The sequence below is a fragment of the Dipodomys merriami genome, unplaced genomic scaffold (genome assembly GCF_024711535.1).
Source record: "Dipodomys merriami isolate MVZ:Mamm:240054 unplaced genomic scaffold, mDipMer1.0.p SCAF_122, whole genome shotgun sequence".
Lineage (NCBI taxonomy): Eukaryota > Metazoa > Chordata > Mammalia > Rodentia > Heteromyidae > Dipodomys > Dipodomys merriami.
The window spans coordinates 1,055,880-1,080,128 of record NW_027202516.1 but is presented as its reverse complement, the minus strand read 5'-3'; the positions used below and the strand labels follow the sequence as shown (position 1 = coordinate 1,080,128).

General features: G+C 51.8%; 2 protein-coding genes across 10 annotated transcripts in view; one reads left to right on the top strand and one right to left on the bottom strand.

Moving 5' to 3' along the window:
• Window positions 1-845, bottom strand: part of Dst (dystonin) — a 311,344-nt gene extending 310,499 nt beyond the window's left edge. For all 9 annotated transcript variants that reach the window (XM_070017230.1, XM_070017235.1, XM_070017233.1 and 6 more), the window contains exon 1: window positions 661-845. In XM_070017230.1, the coding sequence (XP_069873331.1) occupies window positions 661-841 (181 nt within the window). In that variant the 5' untranslated portion in view covers window positions 842-845. The remainder of the gene's footprint in view (window positions 1-660) is intronic.
• A 522-nt stretch (window positions 846-1,367) lies between these two features.
• Window positions 1,368-23,511, top strand: Bend6 (BEN domain containing 6). Its single transcript, XM_070017252.1, has 7 exons — window positions 1,368-1,496; window positions 11,147-11,362; window positions 13,419-13,596; window positions 17,664-17,869; window positions 19,120-19,312; window positions 19,928-20,064; window positions 22,115-23,511. The coding sequence occupies exons 2-6, from the start codon at window positions 11,243-11,245 to the stop codon at window positions 20,053-20,055; spliced, it is 825 nt and encodes a 274-aa protein (XP_069873353.1). The 5' UTR covers window positions 1,368-1,496; window positions 11,147-11,242; the 3' UTR covers window positions 20,056-20,064; window positions 22,115-23,511.
• Window positions 23,512-24,249: the final 738 nt, after the last annotated feature.

Here is a 24,249-nt window from a genome sequence, read left to right as displayed (position 1 = left end):
AGGGATGGAGGGGTGAAGAGATGGAGGGGTGAGGAGATGGAGGGATGGAGGGGTGAAGAGATGGAGGGGTGAGGGGATGGAGAGGTGAGGAGATGGAGGGATGGAGGGGTGAGGAGATGGAGGGATGGAGGGGTGAGGGGATGGAGGGATGGAGGGGTGAGGAGATGGAGGGATGGAGGGGTGAGGAGATGGAGGGATGGAGGGGTGAGGAGATGGAGGGATGGAGGGGTGAGGAGATGGAGGGATGGAGGGGTGAGGGGATGGAGGGGTGAGGAGATGGAGGGATGGAGGGGTGAGGAGATGGAGGGATGGAGGGGTGAGGAGATGGAGGGATGGAGGGGTGAGGGGATGGAGGGGTGAGGAGATGGAGGGATGGAGGGGTGAGGAGATGGAGAGATGGAGGGGTGAGGCGGTAGAGGGGTGAGGGGATGGAGGGATGGAGGGGTGAGGAGATGGAGGGATGGAGGGGTGAGGAGATGGAGAGATGGAGGGGTGAGGCGGTGGAGGGGTGAGGGGATGGAGGGGTGAGGGGATGGAGGGGTGGAGGGAGGCGCGAGGCGGAGCGGCGCCAGGAACCCCGCCGGAGGGGCGCGCGGCGGGCTGCGGGGCGCGCGCCGCCTCTCCCCGGCCCGGTCCCCGCGCCCGCCCGGGCTCACCCACCTCGGCTCCGCGCGCGGCCCGAGAGGACCGTCCGCATCGGGTGCCTCCCCTTCTGCAACCGGCGGTGCCAGCAGCAGAAGAAGACGATGGTGGCGACGGTGCCGAGCAGCAGCAGCAGCAGGAAGAGCGCGCACTGGACGCTGTAGGGGCGCAGCAGCACCAGGAAAGCCGCGGCGATCATGGTGCGGGCGGCGCGCGGCGGGCGGCGCGGCTCCCCGGGCGCCCCGGGCTCCGCGCGTCAGGCCCCGCGCCCGGCCCAATGGCTGCGCGTCCCGCGCCGGCCCCGCTGCGGGGCGGAGAGCGGGAGCCGTGACTCAGCACGCGGCGGCGGCGGGAGCCGCTCCCCCTCCGTCCTCCCTCCCCGCCCACCGTCCTCCCCTCCTCCGTCCCCCTCCTCGCCGTCCTCCCCTCCTCCGCCCTCCCCCGCCCCCTCCCCGGGCGCCCCCGCCCGCCGCCGTGCGCAGCCCCGGCGGGGACAGGGCGCGCGGGTGGGAGCAGCGCCGCGGCCGCCCGCGCCCCGGCCCCCGTCCAGCGGCCGCCGGCGGCCGGAGCCTCCCCGCGGGAGGCCGGGCGCACGCGGGCGGGGCGGGGCCGGGCGGGGGGCGCGGTGACATCACGCGGGGCTGCGGCGGCGCGGGCGCGCGGACGTGGCTGCGGCGGCGGCGGTGGTCGCGGGCTGCGCCCCGGCCTGAGCGCCCGCCCGCGGGCTCGGGGGACCCCCGCCTCCGCCACCTCCTCGGCCGAGCTGCGGGAAGGCGGCGTCCGGGGGCGCCGGGGCGGGGGCGCTGCCTCGACCTCCCGCCGCCCCGCGCCCGGGGCTTGGAGCATGCAGCCCGGTGAGCTACCGCGGGAGGCGCGCCGGGGGCCGCCCTGGGGACCGGGGCGCTCGGCCCTCCCGAGCCCCTCGGCCGGGCGCGCGTTCGCGAGCCGGGGGAAGCCCGCGCCCTCGCCGGGCGCCGGCGGGCGGGGGGCGGTGCGCCCCGCGGAGGGGGCGGGCGCCGGCGGGCGGGGGCTGGGGCGGGGGTGCTCGGGTGGGGCGGCCGGAGCGGCTCGGGGACCCGCGTCGCCGCCCCCCCGCGGGCCCGGCCGGCACCTGACGGGGCGCGGGGCCGGCGCGCGCGCCCTGCGGACGGGACGCGGGACGCGCCGCTGCGGCACGGGTCTGCGGCGTGCTGCGGCATCGCGCGCGCGGGCGGGAGGCGTGGGGAGGCCGCGCGCCGGCGCCCCGGCGGCTCCGGGAGGGGCGGCGTGTGCGGGAACGGAAGCGGGGCTGCCGCCCGGCCGCCAGCGCGGGTTCCCGTTGTCGGTTCCCGTCGGCGAGGCCGCGGGCGAGGGCGCCCGGTGGGCGCGGCCGCGCTGGGTGAGGGGGTCGGGGCAGGCCGCGGTGCGCGCTGATCCAGGCGTTCGGGTCCCGGCGCCGTGGGCTCGCGGCCCCCGGGCCGCACCACCACCCCTGGCGGCCCCGGAAGACGCTGCGCTGCCGCCCGGCGACGCCTCCACCCCGCGGGCTGACCCCGCCGCACCGGGCTGACCCCGCCGCACCGGGCTGACCCCTCCGCGCCCCCTCCACGCCGGGGCTGACCCCTCCGCGCAGGGCTGACCCCTCCGCGCCCCCTCCGCGCGGGGCTGACCCCGCCGCACCGGGCTGACCCCTCCGCGCGGGGCTGACCCCTCCGCGCGGGGCTGACCCCGCCTCTCGGGGCTAACCCCTCCGCCCAGGGCTGACCCCGCCGCGCAGGGCTGACCCCTCCACACCGGGGCTGACCCCTCCACACCGGGATGACCCCTCCACACCGGGGCTGACCCCTCCGGGCAGGGCTGACCCCTCCACACCGGGGCTGACCCCTCCATGCGGGGCTGACCCCTCGGCACGGGGCTGACCCCGCCTCTCGGGGATGACCCCGCCTCTCGGTGCTGACCCCTCCACACCGGGCTGGCCCTTGGCAGGCGCTGGGTAAATAACGGAGGGCTGCACTGCAGGGGGCACAGAGTGGACACAGGATGGGGGATGGGGGGTCCCCGAGCCGACCGCAGACCTGGAAGTGTGGCCGCCGCTGCCTGGATCCCCTTCCGAGTCCTTGCCACTTTATCTGCTCCCTTCCAAATAAAAGTGTCCGTGTGCATGTGTGTGTGCATATGTGTGCATGTGTGTGTGCGTGTGTGGTACCTATGTGTTGCGGAATTCAATAAATGCCAAGCGAGCAAGGCCATTTTCCCGAGGAAGTTAATGTGCAGAATTCATCATCTTTGTCCCACCAGGATCTCATTTTAAAAATGAGTGATGAGCCTAGTGCCTGTGGATGACCTGTGACCCCAGCTGCTCAGGAGGCTGTGGTTCAAGGCCAGCCCAGACAGGAAAGCCATGAAATTTTTCTCCCACAAACATTCATGTGTAAGAAGGGAACTTTGTCATCTGCTTTGCTCATTAATTGCTGCCATCAGGCCATGATGATTACTCATGGCCAGCTTGACTGGACCCTAAGAGACGAACAAAGCATACCCCTGAGCCAGGCCCAGAGCCTCACACCAGTAACGCTACCTATGAGGCTCGAGATCAAGAGGGTCATGGTTCAAGGCCAGGCAGGCATACGTGTGACCTCTTACCAACCGATAGCCAGGCATAGGTGGATCACGCTGCCTGGGAGGCTGAAATCGGGAAGGATGGGGGTTCCAGGCCAACCTCGGCAGAAAAATCCACAAGACTGTCCGAACAGCAGAAGCCGGCCGAGGTGGTTTGAGTCTATCATTGCCAGTGACACAGGCCGGATGCAGCGCAGGGGCACACCTGCACACACAGAGCGTGGCTCAGCAGGACAGCACATGCTTAAGGAGAGAGGCTCTGAGTTCAAGCCCCAGTACCACCAGAATTAGTACCTCTGGGTATGTCTGTGTGGACATTCCCAGAGAGAATCAGCAAGGGGGTTATACCCATCCTGAATATATCAGTCCGGCTGGAATAGAAGGTGGGAAAAGGAAAAGGAATGCTGGCAGGCCTTGCTGGCCTCCTTGGTGTGAGCCACCTGCCCTGCCCACCCTCCCCTCCACCTTGGAAACCTCTGAAGCTCTAATCCTCGAAAACAAATGCCTCCTCCTGAGTTGTTCTCTCAAGTGTCTGTCATCAGGGCCAAGGCCAGCCTGCCTGACAGGCAGGGCCCCTGCTGCCCACACTGGAGGGAAGGGAAGGAAGGGGCTCTGACACCCACTGTAGCAGACATCTCCCAAGAGCTCCCTCCCAGGTAGAGAGTGGTGGCACAGGTTCCTCGTGTGTGGGTCAGGAAGAAGGCATGTGACTCCTCTGGTCTATGTAGCCACCAGCTGGGTGGACTAGAAGCACTGACGATGACTCAGGTGCAGGCTGGAGGCGAGATGGAAGGGGAAGGCCCTGGGATGGAGGGCGGCACACCGGGAGCCCACAGCTCTGCCCGTGGAGTGGGACCTGCAGCTCTGTGGGGAAGTCAAAGAAATGGAGGGAAAGCCCAGGAAGAAGCAGGATGGCTCTGCCGACAGCTTCCTTCCGCAGCAGAGGAAAGCAGGACCGGAAGCCCCTGGGATGTTCCAAACAGGAAGCTAAGGTGGGCAGCCAGTGGTTACCAGGAAGGAGGCTTCCAGAAACCCCAGAGGGGTGACTCATCGCAGAGGGCCAGGCTAAAACCAGGCGTTAATGTGTTGTGGAGGGAGATACATGAAAATGAGCATCCTGAGCCTACTCACAGTCAATAGTCTTTGGAGAAACTTAATTCTACACGGATGAGTAGAAAAGTAAGTAAAGCCCAGGGAAGGTCATCAGCAATGACCCTTGAAAAGGCCAAGAACACAAGGCCCTGAGTTCTAGCCCTAGTCCCGGCACAAAACTTTGTTTTCAGCAAATACACCCTGGGAAAGGACTTAGGTGTTCATTTTACAATAGTAAAAGCATTTTAGATAATTTAATGGCATTATTATAGAAGAATATATTTCAAATGGAGCCTGTTTGTTCTTCTAGCTTTTCTCCGCATTAGAGCTGAGCTGAGATTTGTTTTCTGATGGGTTTCCAGGGTTCCTGGCCCATCATCATGCCTTGAGAAATCCGTCCTATGAGCACATTGGAGTGTTCAAGAAAGTCAGCCCAGTGTGGGGATTCAGAACATCAGTGTAATTAAATTCATCTACTCTACAAGGCTTTGCAGACAGTTTAGGGGAAGTAATTATTTATTCTTCACAACCCAACAGAATTCACGTACAGTTTCCATGTCGAGTGTGGAATTAGTCATGCAGCGAAATACTGAGCCATTTGTCCAGAAAATATGCTCATAGCTGCATGAACCACCACTGGAAACTTTGAGAGCTGTTCATAAATCAAATTATACAGCTCTTAGAGTAATAACTCACTAAGAAGAATGGTTCATTATTATTCAGATGGTGTAAAACACTCTACGACTTCTAAGAAATGCGTCATTTACAAGCACATGGGAAAGCTGGGAGTATTGCCTTCTAGACCTAAGATGACAGTTGCCATATAAGTTACCAGCATTTCTACATTCACAAACGAAAAAGGAAAAGTAAGGTAGGAAGTTCACAGTTGCATAGTATGAGACGAAGAAAATCTTGGCAAATACTTTTGAATCAAATTTCAGACCACCTTGTAGTTCTTTTATCAAGGAACTACAGTAACACTTGAACAGCTAGATTTCTCATGCTAGCTTTTTGTCACGGAGGACTAGGGCATTAAGTATTTTCTTTCTTTCTTTTTTTTGGGGGGGGGGTCCGGTTGTGGGGCCTGAACTCTGGGCCTGGGCGCTGTCCCTCAGCTCTTCAGCTCAAGGCTAGCACTCTACCACTTGAGCCACAGTACCACTTCTGTATTTTTTCTTTTTGCTTATGTGGTGCTGAGGAATGGAACCCAGGGCCTCAGGCATGCAAGGCAAGCGCTCTACCACTGAGCCACCTTCCCAGGCCCAAGTATTTTATTTCTTGCACCAAATATTTGTATGTAAGCGCATCAGTGTGCCTATCGCATGAAAGAACGTCACTGTGAGCGCAGTGCTGTGTGCCAACAGGACAGAAACCTGCAATAAATAACTGATAATTGTTAAAAAGGTTTCAGAAACAGGCCTAGAGGTTCTTGAAGTATAATGACATCTCACAAATCTAAGAACAGAGGAAGACAGACATCTGAAAATGTTTGTAAAGCCCCCCAAAAATACTGTGGAGAGAACAAGGAAAGGAACACCAAGCATGCTCAATTGAAATCAATTTTATGTTTCAAAGAAGAAAGCCAAAAACCCTTTACTTTCACTTCCTCACGTGATCACGCCAGTTGGTAGGACTAGCTTCCTGAAGAATCCAGATCTCTGGCTAGCTGTTTCCTCAAGCCCTCTGGGCTGAGAAGGGCTGATTTCACACTTCCAAGCAGAAGCAGACTCTGAGTCATCACTAGCCCCTGGTGTCAGCTCTGGTCGGTCCAGAAGCCGGATGGATACCCACACTGCACAATTTCATCCCATGACCATTTCCAATGCGACAAGAATTCCGCCGAGGCTGCAGTTAGCGCGCCAAGCTCCCTGGAACCTGAATCTAGTGAGCCATGAGACAATAGGCGTCAGTCTTGGCATTCTGGCACACACCTGTCCAGGAGGATGGAGAGTGTGAGGTCAGCCGCTGGGTCTCAAATGAACAAAAAAGGGGGGTTGGAGATTTAGCTCAGTCGAAGAGCAGTTGCCTGGCCAATGCAAGGCCCTGAGTTCAGTCCTCAGCTCTGGAAGGAAAAAAAAAAAAAAGCAAAAATGGGAAGGTCAGTGGGTGCAATCATTATGCGTCTGTTCTCACCCAAGAGACATCGGCAGCGTGCTTTGGTCTTCGTCACGGCTGAGCCACACTTGTTTGCATAGCTACTCTGGTCAGCCTCTCTGCTAAGAGTTTGACGTGCATTTACATCAAGTAAGAGCAGAGTCCTGTGGCTGATGCTCTGTCCAGGGGATGATGTCTGCTCAGCTGAGTGGCACCGGTGAGAAGGGTGGACACAGGCCAACTGCATCTTGTATTCCTCATTTTTAACTCGTTTCCTGCTTTTGATGTGAGCTGTGGCTGACCACATGTGTGAGAGAAGCTGACACCTTCTGCTTTTTAGTCTGTGTTTGTTGGTAGCCAATTACTGTCCAGTATTTATGCATAAATGTGTATATGAATATATATATACATATTTATATGAATGTGATTTCCTTTCAGTGCTACTTAAACTTGAACTCGGGAACTTGTCCTTGCTAGGCAGGCATTCTATTACCTTAGCCACACTTCTAGCCCTTTTCACTCTAGGTTGTTTTTTGGTCCTGGGACTTAAGCTCAGGGTCTAGTTGATGCCCATGAGCTTTTTGCTCAGTTTGTGCTCTACCACTTGAGCTGCAGCTCTACTTACAGCCTTTTGCTAGTTAATTAGAGATAAGAGTCTCATAAACGTTTCTGGCCAGGGTTGGCGTTAAACCATAAACCTCAGAGCTCAGCCTCCTGAGTAGCTAGCATTACAGCCCCTGGCTGTTTAAACAATTTTTACATAGGGCTCACTTTTGCTCCAGCCAGCCACAAACAACAGTCCTCCTACCTCTATCTCTTGAGTGGCCCTGGTTACAGAAGGTAACTACCATGCTTTTGGATGAACCTTCTCCTTAAACTTCTTACCCAAGCTGGCATCAATCATGATCTTCCTATCTCTCCCTCCCACGAAGCTGGGATTCAGGTATAAGGCACTGTGCTGATCCGTGGCGGTGTTTGGATACATGACATATACATAGGAAGTACAGGAGTAACCGACAGAGGTGTGCAACACAGCCGATCATTTTTAGTGGGGTCCTGCTTGCGTAAGGTGGCCTGAGAGAGTGGAAACCGCCCTGGAAGATGGCTTACTAGTAAATCACCTGCCATCAAAGTCCGCATATTGTGTTGGGGCCTAGCGCTTTGCGCGAGGGTGCGGCTGGTGGAGACGCTGGTGGAAGCGCAGTTCCTCCGCTAGTGTCCAGCGCTGCGGCGAGGCGCGATGCGGCCTTTCCGGGGTGGGACGCGGTGGAGGCGGCGGGGTCCGCGCGCAGCGGGGCTGGGGCCCGAGCGGCGCCTGGGGGGGGTCTGCTGCGGGACGCGGTGGAGGCGGCGGGGTCCGCGCGCAGCGGGGCTGAGGCCCGAGCGGCGCCTGGGAGGCCTGCTGCGGGACGCGGTGCGGGGGGGGGGGTCTGCTGGACACGGCGCCTGGGGGGGCCTGCTGGACACGGCGCCTGGGGGGGCCTGCTGCGGACACGGCGCCTGGGGGGGCCTGCTGCGGACACGGCGCCTGGGGGGTCTGCTGCGGGACACGGCGCCTCGGGGGGTCTGCTGCGGACACGGCGCCTGGGGGGGTCTGCTGCGGACACGGCGCCTGGGGGGGTCTGCTGGACACGGCGCCTGGGGGGGCCTGCTGGACACGGCGCCTGGGGGGGCCTGCTGGACACGGCGCCTGGGGGGGCCTGCTGGACACGGCGCCTGGGGGGGCCTGCTGCGGACACGGCGCCTGGGGGGGTCTGCTGCGGACACGGCGCCTGGGGGGGCCTGCTGGACACGGCGCCTGGGGGGGCGGCTGCGGACACGGCGCCTGGGGGGGGGGGTCTGCTGGACACGGCGCCTGGGGGGGCCTGCTGCGGACACGGCGCCTGGGGGGGCCTGCTGGACACGGCGCCTGGGGGGGCCTGCTGGACACGGCGCCTGGGGGGGCCTGCTGGACACGGCGCCTGGGGGGGCCTGCTGGACACGGCGCCTGGGGGGGCCTGCTGCGGACACGGCGCCTGGGGGGGCCTGCTGGACACGGCGCCTGGGGGGGCCTGCTGGACACGGCGCCTGGGGGGGCCTGCTGGACACGGCGCCTGGGGGGGCCTGCTGCGGACACGGCGCCTGGGGGGGCCTGCTGCGGACACGGCGCCTGGGGGGGCCTGCTGGACACGGCGCCTGGGGGGGCCTGCTGCGGACACGGCGCCTGGGGGGGCGGCTGCGGACACGGCGCCCTCGGGTCACCACTGCCGCGACCCCAGGGTTTCCGAGCACGTACGTGATGACGCCACTGCGCCCACCGCACGTCTCCTGCCTGGAATCCTGCGGCGCGTGCAGGAGCGCGGGACCGTGCCGCCGAAGCGCCGGCCACCTCCTGCCATCTCCCCTGCAGGGCGCCGGGCGCAGCACGTTCCCTCGGGCCGCGTGCCCATGAGCACGCGGAACCTTCCTCCCGCGGGTCCGGGTCCGGGCCCTGCCCCGCGCCAGACCTGGGCCGCGCACTGGCCGACATCAGCGTGGTTTGGCCCACGATGGATGGAATCTTCCGGAAGCATGCCCACCGTTTTATCGGAGTCCGTGGAAGAGGCACGCGGCTTGTCCCGGCTTTGCCCTGGCCTGTCCCGGCGTGGCGTGGCCCCTGCGCCCCGGCCTGGCCCAGCCTGGCGTCGCCCCTGCGCCCCGGCCTCACCCGGCCTGGCCTGGCCCCTGCGCCCCAGCCTCACCCGGCCTGGCCTGGCCCCTGCGCCCCAGCCTCGCCCAGCCTGGCCCAGCCTGGCCTGGCCCCTGCGCCCCGGCCTGGCCCAGCCTGGCGTCGCCCCTGCGCCCCAGCCTCGCCCGGCCTGGCCTGGCCCCTGCGCCCCGGCCTCGCCGGGCCCGGCCTGGCCCCTGCGCCCCGGCCTGGCCTGGCCCCTACGCCCCAGCCTCGCCCGGCCTGGCCTGGCCCCTGCGCCCCGGCCTCACCCGGCCTGGCCTGGCCCCTGCGCCCCGGCCTCGCCGGGCCCGGCCTGGCCCCTGCGCCCCGGCCTGGCCCGGCCTGGCTTGGCTGCTGCACCCCTGCCGGCCCTCCACCCGAGCAGAGAGGCGGAGAGCGATTGGGGACTTGGTAGGCTGTAATTGGAGGAAGGCCGGCTTGGTGCGCTCGCCCGGCGCCACCACGCTCGCTTCTCTCCATTCCAGACCTGGCTTTTCCAAGGGCGCGTGGGCCGCGTGCTTGACTCCCGGAGCTCCCACGGTCACCGCCGCTGGAGCCTGCTCCCCGCCCTGCCCCGGCCTCTAGTCTCACTGTGGCTCAGGGCGATCTCCTTCAGCCCGGGCAAAGGAAATGGTGCCGTGCTCAGCACTTGTCGACACCAGTGGAGCAGCTGGAAGAGGAGAAGCGGGACAAAGCACGCGGGGAGGGGAAGGCCGGAGGCCTGCCCGGAGTTCCCTCCGTCCTGTGCGGACCCCGAGCGCCTGCGGATGCGGCTCCCCTCTCTGTCCTAGACAATGTGGTACGTAGAGAACGATGGGGCGGGCTTGCATTAGTCATCCAGCCTGTGTTAGTGTTGCTATGGCCATGCCCAACGCATCACCCGAAGTAATGGCGGCAGGCCCTGCGAAGGACAGCTTGGCTTATTTGAGAATACAGTAGCGGTGCGTGGGAGCGCGGGCAACACGCGTGGCACACCATGCGGTCCGTGAACCGGAGGGGCCGAGGCCAGACCAAGTCTGCAGGATGGGATGGGAACCACCGAGGCCAGACCAAGTCTCTGCAGGGTGAGATGGGAACCACCGAGGCCAGACCAAGTCTCTGCAGGGTGAGATGGGAACCACCGAGATCAGACCAAGTCTCTGCAGGGTGAGATGGGAACCACCGAGGTCACAGAAGCACCAATCCCGCCTTGAGGCCCAGGAGCAGGTCGTGTCACCGGGACGTCCTTGTGAAGCCGCGGCGGCCGTGGGGACTTTGAGGACTCGGGAGCCCCGGCTTGCGGGACAGTCCACCTTCCAGTCCTCTGACTTCACAGCATTTGAGTGATTGACGAGGGTTTGACAAAAGCGATTTCACTTTTATTCTGGCATCTCTCACAAAGTTCATCTCTGGAAGCTGCATAGGAAATTAACGGAGAGTCTTCTGTTATTAATTAAATTAATGGGATAGCGATATGATGAATTATTTAGCTAGATAGCAGGAACTACAAGTGGATTTTTTATTTTTATATTTCCCAGTCCTGGGGCTTGAACTCTGGGCCTGGGCACTGCCCCTGTGCTTTTCAGCTCAACGCTGGTGCTCTACCACTTGGGCCACAGCACCACTTCTGATTTTCTGGTGGTTAACTGGAGATCAGAGTCTCGTAGACTTTCCTGCCTGGACTGGCTTTGAACCAAGATCCTCAGTTCTCAACCTCCTGAGTCACTAGGATGACAGGTGTGAGCCACCGATGCTCGGCACACATATTGCTTTTATGCTTGGAAAAGAATGTATTGACTTTCACTTCAGATAGGCAAAAGAACCATAGCTACTAATGTCATTACTCAGCATAATTTGATGAGAAATAAAAGTTACCTCGTATTCAGTTTTATACATGTTTCTTGAAAGTTTTTAAGCTCAGTTCTTTTTATAGTTAAAATGTTATACTTTATACCCTTAGGAGGGAAGCAGTTAGCAAAAGGTCAGGAGGGCATTGTGAACCACCCGTGGCGGTTGATTTACTCCCTGTCCCATTCTGCTTTCCCCTTACAGGAAAACTGTCTGTGGGCCTACACTGGAAATAGCGTTGTCCACATGGCACTCCTGCCTCCTTCGTTTTGAGAAAACCTTAGCTAACTCGTTGAGAAAATGCAGAAGATCTTACAAACAGATGAAAGTGCCGATGCCCAAGCTCTTAGAAAAGGAAAGAGAAAAAGAATAGAGACAACAGAGACAGACAATGCAAACAGTGTCGTGGATAAAGGACAGGTGGGCCTCTTACCTGTGTCTAGTCTCAGCAGTGCTTCCATAATCCTCTCATAATTCATTGGCACTTTGCCTTCTTCTTCTGACTCTTTAATTTAGCCCTTTATTTAACTAAAGGAATAGATGGCTGCATGTCCTTCTAAGTGTTGAGCAGTTTGAGTTAGAGCCATAGTCAACAATTTGCCTGCTTCTGTTTAGCTGTGGTTAAATATGCCATTGTTCAAATTTTACTTGACCTTCTTGAAAATTAAAGATCCATAAACTCAGAAGTATTTTTCTTCCCTCTAAATATTGGAAAAATTAGAATATTTCTTTTTTGATACTCACTGTGGATTTTTCTTTTCTTTCTTTTTGTTGGTTATGGGGCTTGAGCTTTTCTACACAAGGCTAGTACTCTACCACTTTGAGACATAGCACCACTTTTGGTTTTCTGGTGGTTAATTGGAGATAATAGTCTCCAGGACTTTCCTGCCTAGTCTGGCTTTGAACAGCAATCCTCCAGTCTCAGAGTCCTGCATGGCTAGCATTACTGGAGTGAGCCACTGGTCGCCGGCTCATTGTGGGCTTTTTCTTTTCAGATCCCAGCCCAGCCTCCCCTCTGCCTCCTCCAGGACTTTGGATAGACAGTCATTGTATTTATTCTGTAGTGTTTGATCTCCATGTTTCTGTAATGCATGAGTCTTTGGAAAATGTTGTAATAACTACAGAATTCTATGTTCATATAATCTTAAATCTTCAGATGAACAGTATGTCTTCTTGTGGTGTGAAGTATTTTTGGGGGTGGACAGTGAAAAGTCTCCTCCCATGCCTGGGCCCATCCGCCCTGCTCACAGCCAGGGCCGCTGCACTGCGGGTAACACATGCACTGTGTTCATGAGGAAGCCTTGAGGTTACTGTTACTGTCTCCCACCATTCGGCTGTAGAAATTACTATGGGTTTCTCAAGCCTATGGATGTCCTATGACTGGACTCAGCTCATGCAGTGGGTGCTGTACCAGAACTTTCTGTGTCCACATGTAGATTTGTGACCCTGACAGGAGGTGAAGCCCCCAGAGCTCTCCCTCCCCGCTCAGTGGCCACATGGTCTGCCTGCCCAAGAACCCCAGTCATGCTTTTACCAAATGTGTCATCACGGTGTAGCACAGCACAAGTCATGAGTGAAAGAGTCCACCCCTGACCTCTGTGTGTCCACACAGACTTGAGGCTCTCTTCAGGCGGCCCTGTGGCCGCACGCCACAGCATGCCACAGCATTGCAAGGACCCCAGGTAACAGAGCCGTGGCTTTTGCAAGGCAGTGGTCTGTGTCCCCCTCACACAGGCCAGGGCGTGGAGTCACCGTGGCTGTCCCTACATGCCTGGACCTGCTTTCCTTGCCACGCAGCCCTGGCTGTGTCTAACAGGACCTTTCCAGTCTCTCAGCCTGCCCCCCTCTCTGAGAAGGAAGAATCAGGCAAGGACATGCCACCCCTGCAGAGTTAGGGACAGTGGGGGTCCGTCCCACCTGCTTCTGCTCCATGGGGGCTTGGTCACGTGGCCATGGTGAACCACAAAGGAGGCCTTTAGCTCCTGGCTGCTCCCAGCTCAGAATGGACTGCTTCCCTTTGAGTGTCTTGCCTTTTCTCTTGGCTTCCTCGGTCACTTCTGGTAGGTTTCTTGTTCTATTCTTTCTACAGATACCTGTCTCCTGTCTCAATTTGAGTATTGAGATTAGGTATGAGATATTACAAATATCCTCTACCAATCTGATATTTTATATGCCAACTTTAATTCCTCCCTGCCATTGATGATTACAAGTGAATTCCCTTTTTCCTAGATTCCTTCTTTTGTAAGCACCTGCTGAAACTTGCTAGGAGGAATAAGACCTAGGGGGTGCGGTGTGGCTTATGTGGTGAGCACTTGCCTGGTAGTCAGGAGGCTCTGGGTTCAATCCCCAGGACTTGCATCCTCATTCTCTGTCCGGAGCTTCGTGCCGGCCAGAGGAGGCTGAGTGGGTCAGTGGAAAGTGGCCTGGCCTGGCCTGCGGGGCTCATGCCTCCCTGTGCGCCTGCCTGGCCTTGCAGAGGAATCCCTACTCAGGAAACGCCTTTCTGCCCGGGGAGAGCTCCAGTGAGGACGAAGCACCTTTGGCAGAGCTGTCCAAGGAGGAACTGTGTGCCAAGATAAGAACCCTGAGAGAAAGACTGGCCAACACCCGGAAGGAGAACAGCCGGCTGCGGCAGTCTTTGGTCATGCTACAAGGTTGGTGTTTTGATGAAGATACGTGGTCAGTGAACAGGATTGTAAATCCAGTCAAGAATGAAAGGGGGCCGGCACTGGTGGCTCACTAGCGACCCAGGAGGAGGGGGTCTGAGGATCAAGGTTCAAAGCCAGCATGGTCAGGAAAGTCTGTGAGACTCTTACCTCCATTAACCACCAAAAAAAGCCAGAAGTGGAGTTGTGTCCCAAGTGGTAGAGTGCCAGCCTTGAGGAAAAACTCAGGGACAGCACCCAGGCCCTGAGTTCAAGTCCCCCCCCCAAGACACACACACATACACACACACTCACACATAACTGCAGGAAAGCACGGAAGGAAAGGAAGGAAGGAAGGAAGGAAGGAAGGAAGGAAGGAAGGAAGGAAGGAAGGAAGGAAGGGGAAATCCAGAGCCTTCAGAAGTTAAAAAAAAAATGCTGCAAGAAAATTAATTAGTTACAAACTCCCTGATATGTAATAGATGTCCACTATCTAGTAATCATTTTTAATTAGTAATTTTCTTTTATGACAGAAATGGCCAGCACATTTTCCTAAAAGAAGTAAAAAGAGTAGCTAATCACATTAATAAAAAACATCTATAAATATAGACTCACTACCCTAGCAAAAATGTGTGGGATTTGTGAAGAAAAATACAAAACTGAGAATATACAAACCTAGCTACTCAGGAGGCTGAGATCTGAGGATCACGGTTCAAAGCCAGCCCGGGCAGGAGAGACCGTGAGACTCCTATCTCCAATAAACCACCAGAAAACCGGAAGTGGCGCTGTAGCTCAAGTGGTAGAGCGCTCGCCTTGAGCTGAAGAGCTGAGGGACAGCTCCCAGGCCCAGAGTTCAAGCCCCACGACCGACAAAAAAAAAAAAAAAAAAAAAAAAAAAAAAGAATATACAAACCTAAATAAATGGAGAGACATTCTTAGATTGGAGGAAATACACCAATCCTTAAAGTAGGTAATAGTTTGAAGATGTTGCCAATCAAAGTACTGATAATCTTTTTAATTTTTAAAAAGTATTTGGCCAAATCTATTCTTAACCTCAAGGCATAAACAGGCTAGATTAAGAACATCTTTAACAAAAGATGAGTTAACATTAAGTTGTAACAAAATCTTACATAGCACTTTCTATGAGCCAGACTCTATTCTGAATGTTTTCCTAGATAGAGCTGAATTATTCAACAGTATTGGGAAGCCTGAAATTGAGTTAGTTTGTCATTTTGTACTATGTGATACATGAAAAAAAGCTACATGGTTTAAATAAAAACTCTGTTTTCTGAATGTGAATGGGAAGTACTGGGTTGAACACATGATAAGGTTTTTCTTTAAAAATTAATATCTTGTTTCCTAATAGTATTCATTGAATGGTCCTAGAAACAAGGAGCCAATAGCCACGAGCATTTTGAGCAGCTTAAGGTAATCCTGTAATGTGATTTCCCACCACACACTCTGAAGATTCTTGCAGAAAAGGCTGCCTCTAGGTCTCACACAGAGTGCACACGGGACACTTGGCAGGTGCTTGGCACAGGAAGTTCCTGTGACCATCATGTCATACTTGGAAAGCAAGTTTAGCGAAGTCAACCTGGATAGATCAGTTAGGAGAGCTTCCCACTGGCCAGAGATGGGACGGTTTGGGCATCAAACACAATGCTGACCACTGTAGATAGAAATGTGTGTTTAAATGCATGCATTCCAATGCTGACCACTGTAGATAGAAATGTGTGTTTAAATGCATGCATTCCAATGCTGACCACTATAGATAGAAATGTGTGTTTAAGTGCATGCATTCCAATGACATTAAAAAAAGAAAAGCCTTCATCGCCATCTAAAAAACAATTAATGACTTAGAAAACTGATAAATACAGACCAATACATGTACACTATACTACATGAAATGAACCCAGAGTTCAAATCCCAATTCTGTAAAACAAAAAATGTGTCACAGAGTAAACACTAGGTCAGTAGTTAGTAGTAGTATTATTAAATGTTCATTAAATAATTAATGATGGAATACATGTCTGTCATGTGAAAGGTACTTAGTATGCTTTGGCCAGATCGAAGAATAAGATATTCTTTAGGTAATTTGTCTATCCTTATAGTACCAGGTAGGCTGACTGGATATGTCATCAATTGTCATAAAGATCATGGCTCAATATGTGCTTAAGAAAAATACAGAGAAAAAGAGTTTGTCTTTTCATCTCGCCACGTACAATACCTTCAGCCACTAGAGGAGAGCAGAGCTAGGCAGGGCTGCAGGGCGCTTCCAACTCCAGTGGATTATTTGTCCTTAGGAAACAAGCTTGATTCAAGCACAGAGAAAACTCTCTTACATGGAGGCATGAAATTTTTGGATGTGTAAGTTTCCAGTAACAAAAAGGAGCAAAGAGATTGTAGTTGGTTTCCAAAATCCATCCGTAATTGGTGATAATGCAGGTTTCTTATTAATAAATTGGACAGAAATTGACTACCTGAAAAAACTACACACAAATGTCATGGCAAGGGGCTGGGAAGGTGGCTCAGTGGCAGAGCGCTTGCCTTGCATGCATCAGGCCCTGGGTTCGATTCCTCAGCACCATATAAACAAAAAAGAAAAAAAAACGGAAGTGGTGCTGTGGCTCAAGTGGTAGAGCGCTAGCCTTGAGCTGAAGAGCTGAGGGACAGCGCCCAGGTCCAGAGTTCAGGCCCCACGACCGGACCAAAAAAAAAAAAAGGCATGGCAAATTTATTTTGTTTTATTTATATTTATTTATTTTTGCCAGCTTTGGGGCCCCCACTCAGGGTCTGGGTGCTGTCCCTAAGCTCCTTTTGCTCAAGGCTAGCACTCTACCACTTGAGCCTCAATGCCACTTCTGACTTTTTTTTTGTTGGTCGTGGGGCTTGAACTCTGGGCTTGGGCGCTGTCCCTGTGCTCTTCAGCTCAAGGCGAGCTCTCTACCGCTTGAGCCACAGCACCACTTCCGGTTTTCTAGTGGTTAATTGGAGATAAGAGTCTCATGGACTTTTCTGCCCGGGCTGGCTTTGAACCGTGATCCTCAGATCTCAGCCTCCTCATTAGCAAGGATTACAGGCAAAAGCCACTGGCGCCGGGCACTTCTGACTTTTTTTGGAGTAGTTTATTGAAGTTAAGAGTCTCCTGGGGGCTGGGAAGGTGGCTCAGTGGTAGAGTGCTTGCCTTGCATGCCTGAGGCCCTGGGTTCGATTCCTCAGCACCACATAAGCAAAAAAAGAAAAAAAAGAAAGGAATAAAAAAAAAAAAAAAGATGTGCTTGTTATGCCAGGCACTGGTGGCTCACGCCTGTAATCCTAGCTACTCAGGAGGCTGAGATCTGAGGATCGCGGTTCAAAGCCAGCCTGGGCAGGAGAGACCGTGAGACTCCTATCTCCAATAAAACACCAGAAAACCGGAAGTGGCGCTGTAGCTCAGGTTGTAGAGCGCTCGCCTTGAGCTGAAGAGCTGAGGGACAGCGCCCAGGCCCAGAGTTCAAGCCCCACGACCGACCAAAAAAAAAAAAAGAGTCTCCTGGACTTTTCTGCCTGGGTTGGCTTCGAACCGTGGTCCTCATATCTCAGCCTCCTGAGTAGCTAGGATAACAAGTGTGAGCCACCAGCACCCAGCAGCAAATTCATTTTAACTCATGATAAATGCCTAATTTATGAAAAGGTCCTTTCTTAGCACTTACACTGCTCTATTATGGGCTTCTAGAAGGTGATTGATAACAGAATCAGTACTTTCTCTAAATAAAAATTTATCATCTCCAAATAATAGTCTCAGCATTTAGCAAAAAAGAATTAAGTTTTCAAAACAGTGTTTTTAGGTTCCAATGACCAAAGCGTTTTAAATTGATACTATTATTTAGTAGTTAATTGGTTAATAATGATAATATTGCTAACAGTACTAATAAGAGTTAATATGTTCCACCCTCCCCCCATGTTGGCTTCTCAGGGGTAGCAAATGTTAAGCCTTCATTCCACGTGGTTCTGGGCATCTCCACACGCAATAAAGGCGTAAGTGTGTGTACCGGGCATTCTTGTTTCTGTAACTGCTCCTTGCTCTTCCATTTTAGTGTTGCCACAGGCCGTTGTCCAGTTTGAGGAATTGGTTGGCATGGCAGAGACCCTGCTGAAGGCGGGGAGCACCGCGCCTACACCCGCGTCCACCCTCTGGAGGGCGGCCAGCAGCTCCTCTCCGGACTCACTGACCTCCGTCTGCAGTCCTTCTGGCTCTGACTCCAGCTCCCCGAGTTCCCTCAAGGCCGAGGAGGAGAAGCAGGTTAGCAGCGCACCGGCCAGGTTGTCCTGGAGCATAGTTAGGTAGCAAAACTTTAGGGAGGGCTGGAAAACTACATTGTCTCCTCAGTGCCTTCCAGGCAAGTTTAGATGCCAAAGTCTTATGTTCCTGCCACAAGAACTGTTTTGCTTCTAGAATAAAAATTAATATTATGAAGCGAATACCCAGTTCAGAAAATGAATGGAAAACTATGGACCAAGGTGACGCTTTTAAACTGGGAAATTCTTAGACCATGAACAGAGGGACGCCTACACATTGTTATAAAATGTTCTGTCATTGAATGAAGATAAATTTCAGCACTTGCATGTCTCTAAGTACCAGTCTTTCTGTTTTCTCTACTTTTGTTAAGCAAAAATTCAAAAATGAGTTCGTTGAAATCCCCTATCAAGCTGAGGAACTGTGCCTTCAAAGTGACAACTAAATAGTAATAGATGTATAATTGTACCTAAACTTAGTCTATTGCTTTCCTATTGTTCTGTAAATAACCACTACTTGATTATCACAGTGAATCACTTGATGATCTTGGGGTCTTTAGGTCTGAAGTCCTGTGCCCTATCACAGGACTGGCAGCAAGGATTCCTTACCGAGGCTCAAGGAGAATCTGTTCCCTGCACAGTTCCTGTGGTAGAGTTTAGTTCGTAATCCAAGACCTGATGTTCATATTTTCTCGGAGGCTACTCCTACCTCCAGAAGCAGTGACATTCATTGCTTCGTTGGTTCTTGGTCTACTCTGCCATCCTCAAAGGCATCCACGATCCATTCGCTCCCTTTCAGTCTCATCTTCCCTTTCCTGTCTTTCCTTTTGGACCTCTACTTCTACATAACTCTAAGCGCTAGTGTGACTATATGTTGGGCCCCCGTCGGTATTCCAAGATAATCTTCTATCCCAAGATCCTTAACATCAGCCACATCTATGGACTTGTTTGTCCTGTGATAGAACACGTTCACATATAGTAGAGCTAAGAGGTGTACCTCTTCAGAGAGCCATTTTTCTGCCAGACACACTCAGTCAAGTGTTGAGGACTAATCCTTGAAGGCAGTCCCAATGATGTGACAAGAATGTACACACATGCCAGAAGCAATACTTCAGAAGGACTGAGAACTGTCTCAAAGATTACATCTAACTCTAATCCCTAGTATATTAAAAATACATCTTGGAGAATGTTGATATTGTTTTCTGTGTATCTTACACATTTTTCTTTTTCTCACTGTGATGATTATTTATTTTTCAGTTCAAGATTGAAAATTGGCAGATTGCCCGCTGTAATAAGAGCAAGCCTCAGAAGTTCATTAATGACTTAATGCAAGTGCTTTACTCTAACGAGTACATGGCCACGCACAGCCTGACGGGGGCCAAGTCCTCCACGTCCAGAGACAAAGCCGTCAAACCAGCCATGAATCAGAACGAAGTTCAGGAAATCATAGGTGATCACACACTTGCTTTGTATTCTCATATGAACCTGAAATCACGTCATCCTATCTTTCCCATTTTCTGTGAAAGGACAAAATATTTCAGCATATTTGAATGTTCTCATTAAGTAAGGGGAAATTACGGAAAAACTTTTCACTAAAATGAAGCATGCAGATATCAATAAATTTAGAGATTGTCCGGATTTAAGTTTTACATATACGTAGATTATATATATATATATATATATATACATATATATATATATATACATGTGTATATATAATAGTAAGAAAATAATCAGTTGGAATCCAGTCATTTTCACTGATGTAAAGAAATGGATAAATAAATCCCTAGCATTTTGGAACAAATAAACTTAGAGCTGAAAGCAAATAGTAAGGCTAAAGCTGAAGAGTACCACATAAAGACAAACTTGGTGGTCTCCATTTATGATATAGACCTACTGTTATTTTTTGCTTTGCTCTGAGAAACGTGCCTACATATCCATCTACTTAAGTATCTCATGGGAAGTTGGGTTTCCTTTGTAAAATGGAGACAGAATTACATGGCAGAACATTTGGCATTCCTCAGTTCTACATTACAGTGCTTTCCTGTTCTTTCCTCTTTGGCAGGCGTCACAAAACAATTATTTCCCAACACAGATGATGTTTCCATCAGGCGAATGATAGGACAGAAGCTGAACAACTGTACCAAGAAGCCAAATCTAAGCAAAAGCCTTAACTCTCAGGATATTAAGTAGATCTTTTTGGTAAGTGTGTTAAACCTTCACATTCTTCTCAATGTGGGCCTGCCCTCCCTGTGGAACGGCTTCTCCCGTCCACAGCTTCTGGGTGGCAGTGTGGGTGGTGGTGAGAACTGCAAAAGGGGGGGCCTTCCCTTCCCAGAATGCCTCAGGTATGATGACAGTATGTTCTCCTGGGTGCAGCAGCAATCTCTTGAAAAGGCAGTGCGGTGTGTAGTATTTCCCAAATGTCTTTTGGCGAGGAACTGTTATTCACAAAACACACGCTTAACTTGGGGGTGAGGAGAAAGACTGGAGGGACACAAGACTAGCTGGGGAGTGTTTCCCTGGATGAGGAGAGATGGGGAGCTTGGGAAGTCTAACATGCCTGTGAGCTGAGCAAACCTGTGGACAGCCTCCACGAAGGTTTTGGCAATCTGTCCTCTGCTGCCCTCTACCATGCTCATCACTTCTCCAGATCTGTGACTCGATGGTTAGAATTTAGTAAGGAGTTTTTCCACTGGTCAGGCCTTGCCCTGGGCAAATTTGTCAAGTGGAATTTTAAGCATTGTAACAGCCCAGAACCTCTCTCTGCTACAGTTTAGGCCTGGGATGTTCCCCAAAGGCACCTGCTGTGAGGGCTCAGTTTATCCCCGCTAGGGGCTGTCAGGAGTCAGTAGGAACAGTGAGAGTTAGGACCTAGTAGGAGGCCTTCTGCTTTTGAAGGAGACTGTGGATCCTACTGTCTTCTTTTCCTTTTTTCCATTTTTCCTTTCCACCATGGCTATCATCTCTAACCTCCTCTGGAGCCCTTTGTCTGTTTTCTTAAACTGTCAAGGTCAGAAATAGTCTGTCTTTTAAAAAAGAAAGAAAATATGACTTACAGCTCCAGCTGTGGGATCCTTTCTCTTGGTTCACACACACTGGTAGACTGGCTTCGTGAATGATAGAGGTAAGAATGTTATATTTCCACAAAAGTATTAAGTTGAGCGGGCTGTGAAGGGCCCCTTCCTGAGACCATTGCTCAGTGCCCTTAGAGTGTCCCACGGGAGCCCGAGGCAACCCAGTTTTCCTGGTGTGGCAGACCCAGTGCTCCTGAATATCTGCAACACACCTTTGAGTCAGATGGCTGTTTTCTAGAATATACTGTTAAACTTCTAAGCTCCACAAAGCATTTTAATATCCCACTCTCTGATTTTTAATAATGTAGATTACCAAGGACAGGCAAAAATGTCATCTCTATGGTTTTGTTTGTTTGGTCAGTCATGAGGCTTGAACTCTGGGCTGGATGCTGTCACTGAGCTCTTCAGCTCAAGGTGAGCACTCTACCACTTGAGCCACAGTGCCACTTCCAGTTTTCTGGTAGTTAATTGGAGATAAGAGTCTCAGGCTTTCCTGCCTCAGCTGGCTTTGAACTTCGATCCTCAGATCTCAGCCTCCTGAGTAGCTAGGATTACAGGCGTGAGCCAATGGCACCCGGCTCTATCTTTTTTTGTTGCACTTTTTAAAAAACTAAAGTTAATTAACCAATTTTTTTTTGGTGTACCAGTCCTGGGACTTGATCTTAAGACCTGGGCACTGTCCCTGAAATTTTTTTGCTCAAAGCTAAGTGCTCTACCCCTTGGCCACAGTTCTACTTCTGGATTTTTTGTAGTTGATTGGAGTAGAGCACTGGCCTTGAGCAAAAGAAGTGCAGGGACAGCACCCAGGTCCAGAGTTCAAGCCCCAGAGCCCCAGGACTGGCACACACACACACACACACACACACACTTTCCTACCCAGGCTGGCTTTGAACAACAATCCTCAAATCTCAGCCTCCAGAATAGCTAGCATCCCCTGTGTGAGCTATGGATACCCAGCTAGTGAGTTTATAAGACAGGGTCTCACTGTGTGGCCGAGGCCAGCCCAGGGTGTCTGCTCAGCACAGGGCATGTGCATCACCATGCACAGCCAGCAATTTGTATTTTTGAGCACAAGATAAACATAGTTATACAAATAAATAATTTGTGTATGTTAAAGGTATCATAGTCTTCAACACACGTTGGCTGTGTTTTTGAAATTTGTTTTTTTTTGATAGGTATTATAGGCATCTGCAACAAAACGCCTTCGGTTCTGAATCAGTCATTGGGTTTTGTTGGAGAATCTGCACACTCAGTGGACCCAGAGACACCTGTGCAGTGGCGGCTGCCCTGTGTCTGTGATGTCGTGGGCTCTCGTCATAGACGGACGAGCTTCCTGCGAATGCTGCATGCAGATCCACCCTACGCCAGAGACGCATCAACCCAGAGAACTCCCACTGATCACATGAGCATGCAGTAGTATGGTCTCTTTGGAAATACTCATTTCCTGATCCCTAAGTTCTCTTCTGTACAGCTCACTCGACAGGACGGTCAAACCTCTTCTCCTAGCAGCGAAAACGGCAACCCTCTGATCGGTCTCTGTCCAAAACAAGCCTCACACTTTCAATATTACCAGTGGCTCCCAACATAGCCTTTGGGTATTATACAGAAGGCAATCACATCTAAGAAGGAATTTTTTTTTTTTTTGGTTTGGTTTGGTTTTTATTTTTTGTAAGTTATGGGGCATGAACTCTGGGCCTGGGCGATGTCCCTGAGCTCTTCAATGCAAGGCGAATGCTCTACCCCGTGAGCCACAGTGCCGCTTCCAGTTTTCTGGTGATTTATTGGAAATAAAGAGTCTCACGGACTTTTCTTCCTGGGCTGGCTTTGAACCGAGATCCTTAGATGTCAGCCTCCTGAGTAGCTAGGATTACAGGGGTGAGCCACAAGTGCCCAGCTAAGAAGGAATAATGTTTAAGCAATAAAGTTACAGGATTTTTATTATCTAAAGTGAACAAAGTAGAACAACAAAAACGGAGAACAACCCCTTTTTCATACTGAAGTATTCTACCACACTCCTGAAAAACAAACCAACCGAAGGCTTATGCATTAAAACAGTGCACCAGTTTTTAAAATCATCTATTTGTTTATGAAACATTCATCGAACTTTTTATCTTCAAAAAAATACAGATAATTAATATAAAACATTCTACCTGGGAAGTAACATACGTAATTTGGCCAGTTTTTCTCTTCTGAAACAAATCAGTTTTGTTTCATTGTAGAAGAAAAATAAATTGGGAAAATCACTATGTATTTGATAATTACACAAAAAGAAGAATGCCACTTTGTAAATCAACAAAAGATAAAGCCTTTTTCAAAGGCTTCTCAGTGGATGTCACGCTTGTACTGGTGACCTCTCTGCACTTGGAGGCTCTCCCTCCTTCTGTGTACAAGGTCACCTTTGAAACTTGGAGAAGAGGCTACAGTACTTACGAAGGTCATAACAATGACCCTGGAACATTCCATACATGTTGCTTGATAAAAACATGATTGTGCAAAGTAAATGTTCTTACGGAAATAACTCATGTAACATTTGCTACTTACAATTAAAAGTAAACTCCATTGGGAAAAAAAAGGCATTTTGTTTGTTTTTTACTGTAGAATATTGAGGGGAATTTTTTTTTTTGGGTGGACAGCTACTTCACCCACCCATGGAGACATTATCTCCTAGCTAGCTAGTTTGTACTGAAATAGCTATACTCTGTATAGACAATATACAGGAAGACATTTTAGCATTTTAATACATAATAGTTTTTATTGAAGTGAATACTATTTCCTTAAAAAATCCTGCTAAATATTGACTACAAAAGGTAAATAAAATTGCCTGTACAAAACATATTTATAGTACTCAACTAGAACTTTATTTTGAAATAGTTTTATCAATAGCAGAATAAATTATTTTGTTTTATAAACTGTTCACAAATGAGTTCCAAAATAACAAAATCAACGAAATTATTGAATAGGGTTCCAGAAACCCATTGGGGGTACACATATGTATCCTCACATAAGCTATCTGTTCATGTATGTAAGAATTGAGGACTGGGAAGCTGGCTTAGTGGTAGAGTGCTTGCCTAGGATGCTCCAAGCCCTGGGTTTAATTCCTTAGTACCACATACATAGAAAAAGCCAGAAGTGGGGCTGTGGTTTAGTGCTAGCCTTGAGCAAAAGCAGCTCAGGGACAGTGCCCAGGGCCTGAATTCAAGCCCCAGGACTTGCAAAAAGAAAAAGAAAAAAAATAATTGAGGATGTGATTAAAGAAGAACCTTAAGTTGTTAAAGAATGATGTAATAAGTAATTCTGAATGTGAACTGGA

Coding starts and splice junctions, on each gene's coding strand:
- Bend6 (XM_070017252.1), top strand. CDS start 11,243: ATGCAGAAGATCTTACAAACAGATGAAAGTGCCGATGCCCAAGCTCTT. Junction 11,363..13,418: donor GTGTCGTGGATAAAGGACAG/GTGGGCCTCTTA, acceptor CTGGCCTTGCAG/AGGAATCCCTACTCAGGAAA. Junction 19,313..19,927: donor CGAAGTTCAGGAAATCATAG/GTGATCACACAC, acceptor CCTCTTTGGCAG/GCGTCACAAAACAATTATTT.